The following is a 13,313-nucleotide window of genomic DNA, read 5'->3' as shown; positions in this document are numbered from 1 at the left end:
TAAGAAGAGACATACTGTGTATTCATATATATATATATATATATATATATATATATATATATATATATATATATATATGTGTGTGTGTGTGTACATATATATATATATATATATATATATATATATATATATATGTCTTATGATTATATATTACATGGCCATAGAGAGCTTGCCACGCTGATAGTAGGTGGTTGCTCACTTTTATACGGGCTGGGCAACCTCTGTACAGGGTGGAAATTGCATAAGATGGCAGCAGTGCTCATCCGTTTCCATAATCATGATATGGTGGTTGGAACTTATAACTGATTTGATGGCAACAACCCTGTATGTTTGCTGAACTGTGTTGTAATATCCCATAGTTATGTTACAAAACAATAAATACTTATTTCAGTTCTTTCCTTTACAGGTTCAAGCTTTACCCCATCATCTAGTATTTATGCAAATAACTCCGTAACTAATTCAACAAATTTTAGCAATCCGCAGCAGGTAAGGAAAACTAAACAGCTATGCGTACTGAAGAATAAGAAACACGAATACAATGATTTACATAGAGAATTCAGTTTCTACCCAAGGCACACCTTCTCATTTTCCCATTATAACGCTCCAATGATATAAGGCTTGTTCTAGATTCCCTTATTTATCTATAAATGTCAAGATCCTAAATTGATTAATCATGCTCACTGTTGTTGGTCATTTCTCCTACATGTGTGCTATAATATGGGTCTGTTCATATCACATTCCTGCCTTCTGTAGGAGGTATAGATGCGGTATAGGATTTTTATGGGATTTGTGTATTCAATAACATAGTTGACTACACTATACGGTGAAACAGAAAGGAATGCTGAAGTATACCTTCCTAACCTATGACAAAAACACATTTGTCAGGGGCAACACGGTGGCTCAGTGTTTAGCACTGCAGCGCGCGCTGGACTCCTGAGTTTGAATCCCACCAGGAACAACATCTGCAAGGAGTTTGTATGTTCTCCCCGTGTTTGCATGGATTTCCTCCCATTCTACAAAGACATACTGATAGGTAAAAAAAATGTATATTGTCATCCCTATATTGGGGCTCACAATCTACTTTAAAAAAAAACCACATTTGTCATAAGTTGGGTCTATGAGGTCTTTGTTAAAGGACTTTTCCCTCCTCCGTGTCCTTTCTCTTAGAAAAATAAGACTAAAGTAAGCATCTATCATTTTATTACTCCTTCAGTCCTTTGTTTTGATCCTATGACGGATCAGAACAACAGACTAAATATCGGAAATGTGAAACAAGCCTGGGTTGACTGATGTATGTACGTATGTTAGTATGCATAATGATTCTGTCCTTCTATTGCTTTTACAATTTAATGTTGGGATATGGGCCATAACTTCCTTGTCAATCATTTCATGTAAAGTGAGAATCTACAAAGGCATTCACAGAACAAAAATATATTAACTTCTTTTTATAAGTAAGCTTACATACCAGTAGGCTACATTTCCAAAGACAATATGCTTGGAACAGATGTCATGAAGAAAAATAACTTGATATATTGTTTGGAGGTGAAAGGGACAAATTTCATCTGTAAATAGCTACCTGCCATTGTCTGGTACATCACTTTGGATTTGACGATGACCTTCATCTACGTAGTTGTGAGCTTCCTAAGGCCTACCTGTTAATGTATTACATTCTATTTTCTACATTTTGGTGGAAATCTGATATATTATTAGCTAAAATGAGTTATGTCATGATATTTTTTATCGGAGTGGTTTGCTTTGAACTGACAGATCTCCATTTGGTAATATTATACAAGATAGACATCTGGGGAAAATGTATGTAAAATGGAGAGAAGGTGAATGGCATGCCTTCTTCTCCTTCCTCGTAGCCACCTGTGGAAAAGGCTTTAAGGAATGTGCCGTAATGATAGGCTACAGCGCAGCATTCAATGTGGCTAAGATTTTAAGACCAAGCATTTTGTAAGCGATTTTCTTTGGTTATGTGTTAATTCAATGTTAAACCTACCTGAGGTAACAGGATACCGGCTTCAACCTGGTGTTAAGTGCTAATGAATCCTCGCTCCTGCCAAATCCCAAATAATCATTTTACTACTTCACTTAATAAATTGTTCCTACTGTTCTAGGATTATCCCTCTTACACAGCTTTTGGCCAAAACCAATATGCACAGTATTACTCAGCATCAACATATTCAGCCTACATGACCCCAAATAACACGGTGGATGGCACCTCATCATCATCAACGTATCAGTTACAGGATTCGCTTTCTGGTCTGACTACCCAACCAGGTACAGATCTTCAGTCAGGTAAACCGTAGATAGAATTGCTGAGCGATTTATAAATACTTTATACTGTATATTAAACACTTGTTAAGAAATATAGTATTTCTGCCTCAAAGATGATACAATATGACTTTGGTGATTGATCAAACTGTATTTTTTTTTAACCTCTCTTGCCATATTCAATGTGATTCGATGTGAAAAGGTTGAGCAAAGCAACGTATTACTTATTCATGAAAATAAAAGGCCTAGCAAATATATTATTTAACACTTTACTGAAATGGCTTTAATTTATTGCTACAAGAGAGGAGGCCCCAAGCTGACACTGGTCTGTCGTCTGGTAAGGATGTATATATTAGACAGTAGCAACAACAGCGTCAAGTTATCTCTAGACCTGAAGACATTGGGTCAGTTGGTTTTAGCTGCTATCACCCAACATGTCTCCCACACTGCTCACAATTGGGAATGTGGAAAAACTGAAGGAACAAAAAGAGGTGTTCTTGAGAGGGGAAAGAGCAAATTAAAAGATTTTATGCATTGCAGGTCTCCTGAAATGGGTTCTCACAAGGTGAAAAGATCTTTGTTGCAGTCCACATCCAACCTGATGCAGCCAGGCTGACCGTGGGGGAAAATGGATGGGACTGGTGATGGTTGATGCTCCCATTAAAGCGAATGGGAGAGGGAGATGGGCTGAAGTACAGCACTTGGCTATCTCCGATGCTCCCACTAAAGTGAATGGGATCACCAGATGTAACCAAGTGTGGTACTTCAGCTATCTTCAATGAATACTCTTGTTCAGGTCTCTCTTTGTATGGTACCCTTATGGTTCTGTAGATCAAACAGTTGTTGCATAGATAAAGGATTTGTGTTAATACTGACATATTTATTGTATTTTTATCATTTAATATATAGTCAAAGACAGAAGATGCCCCTATCTTTAGTTATCTTTCACCTATTTCCTATGGGTTTATCATTGCTATTTTTACGCTATTGACAGAAATCTCAGACAATGGGACTTGTGGTTGCCATGCATGCTCAGTTGACTCTCCTCCTGCGAAGCTCTCCGCTTGGCAGGGGTGAACCTGCCGTTTTTGCCGCCTGAGGCGGATGACAGAAAGCCCCCCCTGGGAGGAGGGGGTGGCGCGAAGGGGGGCAGGGCAGAACGAAGGGGGCATGGCTGAGCGGCGTTAGCAGGCAGAGAGCAGGCACGAAGAGGACCTGCTCTCTGCCTGAGCGTGAGGGGAGGCCGCTGGAGCAGCGCTGCTCCAGCGGCCTTCCCAATCCACCGCTCGGTGACACTAAGCCAGTACAGGACAGCTTGTCCTGGACTGGCTTAGGTAAGCAAAAATGCCGCCCTCCTCGGGGCCCTGGCATAGCGCCGCCTGCAGCGGTCGCTTCAGGTCGCCTCATGGGAGGTGCAGCGCTGCCGCCTGGCTACCATATTACTGTCCTGTTCACATGAACCATGGAGCCTACTGTCTATTTACCTTTAAATGGAAGTTAAAATCCCAAAGGCACTCGCATTGCCCCATCTGCATGCATTATTCTATTACTTTTTCAGTGCATTATTCTAATTCTGTGACGGATCAGAGCAACAAAATGAAGCTGATGTGAGCGAATTCTATCATTATTAGCTTTCTTTTACCACTACCATATGTTCTCTGACAAACCTATTCCAGGATATGATCTATTAAGAAATACCACCGTACTAAAAGCTCTGTAGATAAGACTACTATGACACAGTGTAGGTAATAGTTATACAAGGTACTGTTGCTGTTAGGAGGCATTGTAGCTGCTGCAGTTAAATGGATACTGTTAGCCCGAGGCCATATGTGGTGGAAAAGCTGTTTTTGTTTGCAATTTTGCAAATGTTGCTACAGTTTTTTGAGCCACAGCTAGGAGTGAATTTAACAGAAAGTGAAATTATAAAAGCTTCCTTTATATCCCTCGTTCCTTTTGACAGCATTCTTGGCTTTGGCTCAAAAAATGCAGCAAAATCTGTAACAAAAAACACAGATATTCAATAATGTGTGGCCACAGCCTCATAAAACTATGACTATTTTTTTATCCATTATTGTGGTAATGTTAGGGCTCATTCACACGGGCACAGAGGGGGCAGAGTATGATGCGGAATCCACATCATAATCCGCCCCCTCACAATGGTGGTCTATGGAGACCACTAGCGATCTTTTTTCCATGAGCGGCAACATACCACTCACGGAAAAAGAAGCGAGCTGCCCTTTCTTCAGACGGATTCTGCGGTTCATTGAGCCACAGCGTCCGCCTCGCGGCAGCACCCTCCGGCCTAGGCCCATTCATTTTCGGCCTACTCTGGAGCGGGAAGCCGCGACTGACAGTCATGGCAGGCGTATTTTGGTCCCAATTGTGATGCGGCTTCCCGCATCAAAATCAGGACCAAAATACGCTATTACGCACCCGTGTGAACTAAGCCTTATAATTCCTGTTATGACAGTTTTCTGGTGTTTTAAAGTTCACAATACTGAAAGCGTTGTAGGAAGCAAACAAAAAAAAATAGATGGGTATAGGATATTTCATATCACTAACATAAAAAGATATACATCATGCTCCTTATATTCTTTAAGCCCCCTTAAATTATTGACCTCCCCCTATAGTTATAATGTCCCAATGACCCCTTTATATAAATAATGCCCCTTATATCCTCTAAGCAGCCTTACAGAAATGATCTTCCCCTATAGTCTTAGTTCCCCCTAACATGAAAAAAGTTAGACTCACCTGCCTGCGGTCCCTTGCTACCACTGTCCTCTCTTCTTGGTTACAAAGTGCCGTCAGTACAGACAGGCTAGGAGGCCTAAATCAGACATTTTATTTGTGGTCTTGGCACCTTGGAAGCCAGCAGGTCTGAAGTGTCTTGTGATTTACAAAGTGGCAGAGGAGGAAGTCGAAAGCTTCCTGCTTACAATGAATTGCAACTGTATTGGTGTTCTTTAGACACTAATATTTTGAAAATGTCATGTGTTTAGGACAAGCCTCATGTATTTATATCTATACCACTGTCCTACAGTGGTCTGTACTTTCCAATGATATGTAATATGGTATGGAAATAAATAAGCACAGCAATATATAACTGTGTATGTGCACTGTTTTATACTGTATGTACCTCACATACTGCAAATCTTGATATAAAATTGAAAAAAAAAACTTTGATAACCATAAATATTATTAGAATATTTCAAAGAACACCAAAATATATTATTACAATTGCTAGATATGACTGTAGTCAGGAATATTTGAATAAATATCTCTTTTAACACACCCGTACTTACAAAAGGTTAATGCAAATCAGCATTAGGAGAACCAGACAGTTAAAAGTCCAGTTGTTCTAAAACCATGCAGTGCTGACTTATGCAATTCTAAAATAGATGCATACCTTACGTTCAACAGGACAGCTGCTCATTCTGAATTAGAGATTAGCTTAATGAAATAAAGTTGGTTCTGAAGGAAGAAATAGTAAAGTGAAGGGCACAACAGTTGAGGTTCCCTTACAAAGTGGTTGGGCAAAACCCCAAGAACATTAGTTCTAGGAAGATTGGACATAGATATATAGCTGCATCACATGCTTTTATTAGTGACAAACAAACAAATTATGGTAAAATGTGCAAATATAAGATAAATTACAAGTTCCATCTAGAAGGTTTATTGAATAGCAAATTTAAGTATAGTTACAATTTGCACAGCACAAAAAAAACTAAGAAAAAAAAGGCAAATTGGACATAGTTTCACACACAACTCCAAAAATGGCCAGACATAATTATTGGCACTTGTTCAAAATTTGGATACATATTTTTTTTTTTCTGCTTGTTGTACCATGTCAATACATACAAAGGAAATAATTATGTGTATGACAAAACATTTGTAATTGTAGTAATTTTCTGGGAGAAATACTTAATTTTTTGGGCCATACGGCTATGATTGTATATATTAAAGCCATCACATACAATGACTTTTGGCCGGAGGAACTCAACTACGGACTGCAGTCTGAAACAAGACCGTTGCCATCAGTTGTCAACTCATACTACCTTGAAGGGGTGTAACTTGAGGGGATGCAGAGAATGCAGTTGCATCGGAGCCCAGGAGCCTTAGGGGGCCCATAAGCACTGGCATCAGTTTTGAGATTGCAGCTTCCATCTGGCCCACAAGCCAAGGAGACCCACAGATTACACTAACCACACTAAGGTTGACTAAACCACTTAGCACCCCTAACCATCCCTATCAAGAATTCACTGTAGGGATAAGGTAGGGGGCCCCAGACAAAAGATTGCACTGGGGCTCACAAGAGTTTAGTTATGCTACTGTCACCTTGCTCCTTCATAATGTGGTTGGAAGAAAGATTGTTCTCCCAAGCTCTGTTCAGTTTGCACTGTATCACAGAAATGGCAACATAACTCAGCACTCATCCCTGCTGCCTGCACAGAAGTAGCATGAATGCGGCTACAATGCTGTGGAGGCAGTAGGAACAGTGGTCAGGAGATAAGGAAAGTGTTTTTTGGGCCCACTATACTTCCCCTGTATGGTTGAGTTGGCAGAGGGGGCACTTTGGCATTGTACACTTTAGGGACACTATTTGATGACGTAAGCAGAGGAGGCAGGGTTATAGGACTACTTAGAACATTGTGGGATGCTGAGCATACACCCAGTCAGTCCAATTCCAGCATAGTCTCCCACCACTATTGGACTGCCCTTGTGTATACCTATGTGAAATACTACCTTTAGTGGATAGATATACATGTCATAATGATGATTAATGTTATTTTAAGTTTCACCCAAACTGAATTCAGTATGACTCTAATACACACGACTATTCAGTTCACTATTCCCCCACTGGATCACCATCGGTTCAGAACCACTGAAGAGTGGGTGGGATTGGGTGAGATCAAAAGATCCAGGTGTATGTCTTAAAATATCTAGATACTGGACACGTTCAGGTAATATTCAGCTTGGAACTTCACACGATGAGAGTCAGAAGACTGTTCCTAAAAGTAGTTGAGTACTCCTGCTTTAGACTACACCTATTAGTAAGCATATTCATTACACAGTCACTATATTATTTTACCATGAAATCCGCAAAGATGGTTAGAGAAAATTTTTAAAGTGCTGTAAATTTTAATTAAATTTTAATTAATTTTTATAGTTGCAAGAATTTTACATTTTAATTGTCTACAAATTTAAATACAGTTATGTTCATGGGAAAACCCATTATTGCACTGCCTTTTATAAAACTGCGTTAAGAGTCTTTGGCTACTGTTCAGTCACCAGCACATAAAGGCAGACTACAACACCTGCATTCACTATTGTGTTAAAGTCTGCATTTAATGTTTAGTTCATACCTTTACAAGTATTAAATCGATATCTATTTTTAAAAGGAAGTCTTCCACATCCAAATTGCTTCTAATCCAAATGACACAGGGATGTGCAATGTAGTTCCACTAGGAACCTAGCTGCAGTGCAACAATCTCATAAATACCACCTCCACTCACCAAGTCTACTTTACACCAATAACAACCAGGAGACATTGCTGGATTTAAATTCGGCCTATATGGCTGATTTATTTCACAAACACAGATAGATAACACTATAACACACACATAACATACCACCAGAATAGGCAGTATAAATAAAAATTAAATTTATTAAAGACTGGAAACAAGTTACATTCTACTGATTCTGAACTATAGAATTGTCCCCAGTTGTCTCTGTAAGAGTAAGAGGCATCCCCCAAATACTCAGGCACAATCCGTTACTGCCCCCCAGGTACCCTTCAACGTATAACAACCTTCAGCCTGAAACCTCAATAGGGACCCTAACCCAACCAGGGGACCTTTCAGGACTTATGACTCCGACTCATACCTTGGATGCGATTCTACCAACACCCCAACTAGGCCTCCCACCCATACCCCTCTGCCAACCAGCACTCAAAGCCATTAGCATAAAAAAAGGGGTGGAATAGTAGGCCACAGCTCAGTAAGTCACAGTCTAGACTGACCCCCTCTCACCTCTTGATTCCTCTGACCCCTCCCTTTATTTTCCAACTACTCTTTTCCTTAACCCTTTTGTTTCTTAATCCTCTCCCCGTCATGCAGGCCCCATCCCTTACTGAATGACGCCTTCCCTTAAATTCTTTTGCAGGGACTGTTAGTAGCATAGTGAATATATTTTTTGTGTCAAAGTGCAGATTTTTTTGTTAAGAAAATCAACTAATAATCAATACGCAAAAGTGGTGTTTGGTGCAACAAGGGCATGGCCGTGTGTACTATAACCTCCATTAGTAGGTCTCAATGTGTGTTATCTGGCACCCATGGTGCAATGATCAACTCAATTGTATTTGGAGATTAAATTTTTATTTTCTCAGCTCAGAGATTACACTTTGACCCTAAAAAGGCATGTTTACTATGCCCTACCACAGCATACAAATGGTTTGGTAGGAATTATGGTAGTGATAGACTTCCTCTAAGCGGATAGTCTCATTATAGGCATATAGGTTATAATCACAAGATATGTCTTTATTTGTGTGCGGATCCCACAACAGGGTATGTTTGACTGACAAATGCAATCTGTATGGGACAAACATTTGATTGTATGAATGATCTTCATGCCAATACAGTATGATGATTCTTGTATGTAAATCTCTGATCAAAATGCTAATAGAAAAATAAACCTGGTAACGTAGAACATCTGTCCATATAGCAAGCTCTTTAGTAAGTACTAGAAATAAAGCCCCACTGGTCTGTAAGGCATCGGTTAGTGGGCTAGCTTTTGTTTTCCACTTTTTTCTTGAGTAAATAATCGAGCTATTTTGGCTGGTGGGTTCTGCTCCATCCAGTGCTGTGTTAAGCAGTATCACAACAGAAATGGTACAGAACAGCTGCCTCTTCTATAGTGCCCTTTTGGCTTGTAACGATTTGACTTTTTTCCAAAAGCCCAAGAAGCAGATGTGGTAAAGTGTGATCAGTATATGTTTGAAAACTATAAAAAAAAATGATGCCAGAAGTGGTCAAAGGGATTGTAAAAATCTTGGAGTCTTGATTATAGGAGAGGAAATGGATTTATGGACAGCTGGGGAATGCAAAAATAAGGGATTCTGCCATTCAGAAAAACACAAAGGTTATTGTAAATTTCTCAAGTCGATCGGTATGTACTCCCCAAACAAAAACCCATTAAATATACATACGAATACACTGCTCCTGGTTCCTTTCTATTTATATATATGAGAAAGGATTTTTTAATTTTTCCCACATGCCATTTAAAAAGTGAAACTGGGATTTGCATGTAACAACGTCATGTTTGTTTTTAAATAGGATGCTGGGCAGTGTTTCATTCCGAGTCACCGAGGCACATTTAAAGCGCACTGTGCAATTGTAAAATCCTGGTGCACTGCAGAACAGGACGAAACTGTATTTTATTATGGGAGAAAACATGTATAAACAATGCGATCTAGTAAATTATTCCTAGCATACAGTAAATGTACATTTTGTTGGGTGTAGTGTCTGGTATATTTTGATTAGCACATAGAAACATATTGTTATGGGCTATATTCCAGGCAGCCATATGCAACTATGTTGGGCATTAACTAAAGTGATGTAAGTACAACATGTTTTAATACATCAATTGTGCGTGTACTGCAGGTATCATTGCCTCCCAGTCCTTACCTTTGATTTTCTTGCTGAAGAATTTTTCATTAACAATAAATTATTGAAACAAGAAAATTTGTAAAGTAAATATGAAGTATATTTTACCTTTCATTATCTGTTTATGATATATGAAGTCCTATCACTTCTGTGGGATTCTATGCCAGCATGTTCTTCAACTAACCCCTACAATGTATTTGCTGATCTTATAAGACACAGCAATCTGTCTGCTACTCATTTACAAGGGGAAATTAAAATATTAATATTGTGAAATCAATTCTACAAGATCAAGACTTGTGAATAAGAATAAATAAAATAATATATAATTGACAATAAAAATAAAGATTCATATGGTAGATTTGATCACCAGGTTTGAGTAAATCTGAGGGGATGAACATTGAAGGTCAACTAGAAATATAAATAATATAATAGAAATAGAAGTGAAATCTTTATCAATTGCAGTGTGTCAAATCATAAACAAAGGAATAAAATCTTTTGCCAAATTTACTTGATCTGCTTTACAGTTGCATTGGCATAGTTATCTCTTACAAGACCGGTATTACATGATTTGTAAAGGAGACAAAATAGATTCTGTAATATACCATAAGTCAAAATAAAACATTATAGTGATGGTTCAGTTAAGAAAACCCATTTTCATAGTCTATTAAGGAATTCTAAGTTACAAAAGGGTCTCCGCTGCTCAGGATCCTTATCTCATGGAGAGCAATTGTTGTGTCTCACATTTTACAGACAACTCATTGACTTAAATGGACACTTGCTTTATTTTCCAGTGGTGGCACAGAAGGGAAATTGAATATATATTACATACTATATAAGTTTTTAAAATGGATAAATGAATACTGGGGGTCCCAACAAGGGGGTGCATTGTGATCTTCTTATTGACAAGAGATCCTTTTTAACAAGTAGGGTTTGACCACAGTGACGTACCCCATTAAAACAGGAATATACATAAAGACTAAGGCACACTTGCTGACAGAAAGGCATTGGGTGAAACCAAAACTTATGACCAAGAAAGGAAGGTAACATGTCAATATAAGATACAAATTATTTTAGAAAGTTAGATCACATATGTGGTATTATACTTTTGACCAATGAACACTCATCTTGCAAGTCTAACTCCTCTAATATCCTTTTTGCAGCTCAGGTAAAAAAATGTAACCTTATAAAGCAAGAATCATATTTTATTCTGTATCATTGTTTACAACACTCGCTACATTAATTGTTGTATGTGATAATGCATTGTTGTTTTGTTGTTTCATACTCTCAACTCCTTTCCAAAAATGTATTAGGAGGCGTTCTCACTTGCGCCGCCGTCCAGCTTCCATGATTCCACCCCCTTTTGCACGGACACAAAGTCCTGCATGTCCGACTTTGTCTCTGTGCAAAAATAAAAAATGGCTTCACCGGGGCGAGGCTGCATATGAACACCAGCGGTTTGCTTTAAAAACACATTAAAATGAATGAGTTTTAAGACTGACCATATGCAAGCCGTCTTTTTCTGCAATTTCTGTGGAATCACGGCGGGCAGACAGCAGTACAAATGTGAACGCCCCTTAATGACTTTATGCCAGCAAACTGGAACATTGGCAACTAAAAGTTCCTTTGCACAAAGCTTTGTGATTTGTGGGCTACTGTCAAGGCAAAAAGCTTTACTATAATTTATGCCATAAACTGGTGTAAACCATAGCACAAATCCGCGCCAGCTCATCTCATGTCATAGGTTTGCTTAGGTTGGCACATAGACTCATCAAAAAATGAGTCCAATGGATTCACAGACTCACAGCTCCTAAGATTTTTTTTTTTTTTAAGTCTTGAACAACTCCTTTTTAATCATATTAACTTATCACATTTAGATGGCAGAACTATAACACCATTATTTTCTACAATATGCTTTTTTTTTTTTTCTTCAGGGGATTTTGATACAGTACAGAGTCCCTCAACACCCATCAAAGATCTTGATGACAGGACGTGTAGAAGTGCTGGGTCAAAGTCTCGGGGAAGAGGCAGAAAAAATAATCCGTCACCTCCACCTGACAGCGATTTGGAAGTAAGAACACATTTATGAATACATTGAAATTCCTATTGCTCATGAAGTTGCTGTTTGAGCAGAGGTGTATGAACATGGCTGTCAAACAACTATCCCTGGTCAGGTCTTTAAGCATGTAGTCAGGGTATTTGCTGTCTGGCTCAAGAATAAGGAATGGGTTATTTTTTAGTTGTAGAAATTTATTTTTATAGACTGTTGTTGCCAACATTTAGAACATTCCAAGTTTACTTTCAGCTGTGAAGATTCAGACCTGGCTTCTGTCCCAGGTACTATTGAATATGGATTTACACGTGCAGTTGAGTAGTTTGGTATTAGGGGTTTTGAGCAGTTCTAAAATGCCAAAATAACTGTCCTGGTTTTTTTTTTTATTGAATGTAGGATTTCATTTGAGTGAGTTGCTGATTTAGTACATGTGGAAGTGTGCTGAGCTTCTTATAAACTATTCCGCTTAATCTGTGTATACAGCCCTTGTCATCTCACATTCAGTTTTCGAACAATGGAAGGCACTGGTAGAAGCTACTTACAGCAGATTTCTCTCAGGCATCAAATATGGCTCTTATATAAGTCTTGTTTATACTATAAGGCTGGATTTATGCATGTTTTATGGTTATGTTGTACTAGATGGCTAGGCACTGATTTCACATGTGCATTTTCGAGATTTTCTGCTGTGTTTGATGCCTTGTTTTGTAAAAGAGCACATAAAAACAATGTATTCTCATATTAAGAATCTAACCGTTCCATGCAGAATGCAAAAAAAATGTGAATAAATTGCCATTGCACCATGTATTATGATATCCAGTATGAGATGCTCAATATATCCTTACATTTAGAGTTCTAGTGATGTGACCTATTATCACTTTACATGAATAGAATAGTAGGCTGCACTGTTCAACACACATTTTCCACTTGAATGGGCATAGATGAAGGTGCAATGAAGATTACAGGCCTTGATCACTATTAAGGGCGGCTTTATACCTGCGCCCACGTCCGTTTTAGGCAGTCCTGCTGGTTTCCATCTTCTGCCCATTGAAACTGGACAGGGGACGGAAACCCGGCAGTCAGTCTTCAAAGCCATTCACTTGAATGGCTTTGTAAAGTGAGCGCCGTGAGCATTTTGTGCCTGCCTGTTTAACCAAACACAAAGTCCTGCATGTCCGACTTTGTGTCCAGTTAAAAAAAAAAAAAAAAATGGTTTCGCCACGGACAGGCACAAGACGCTCATGGGTGGTCACTTTGCAAACCCATTCACGTGAATGGCTTTGGAAACTGACTGCCGGGTTTCCGTCCCCTGTCCAGTTTCTCTGGGC

The 13,313-nt window shown here is 38.8% G+C and overlaps 1 protein-coding gene across 6 annotated transcripts in view; it reads left to right on the top strand.

Annotated features, from left to right (window-relative positions):
* Nucleotides 1-13,313, top strand: part of EYA4 (EYA transcriptional coactivator and phosphatase 4) — a 195,689-nt gene that overhangs the window by 142,602 nt on the left and 39,774 nt on the right. For 4 of the 6 annotated variants that reach the window (XM_075267939.1, XM_075267942.1, XM_075267940.1 and 1 more), the window contains 3 exons: nucleotides 407-486; nucleotides 2,121-2,301; nucleotides 11,870-12,006. In XM_075267939.1, the coding sequence (XP_075124040.1) occupies nucleotides 407-486; nucleotides 2,121-2,301; nucleotides 11,870-12,006 (398 nt within the window). The remainder of the gene's footprint in view (nucleotides 1-406; nucleotides 487-2,120; nucleotides 2,302-11,869; nucleotides 12,007-13,313) is intronic. The other 2 variants (XM_075267943.1, XM_075267941.1) reach the window with 1 other exon arrangement.

This window comes from Leptodactylus fuscus, chromosome 3 (genome assembly GCF_031893055.1).
Source record: "Leptodactylus fuscus isolate aLepFus1 chromosome 3, aLepFus1.hap2, whole genome shotgun sequence".
Taxonomy (NCBI): Eukaryota; Metazoa; Chordata; class Amphibia; order Anura; family Leptodactylidae; genus Leptodactylus; species Leptodactylus fuscus.
This window is presented reverse-complemented; position numbering and strand designations above follow the sequence as displayed.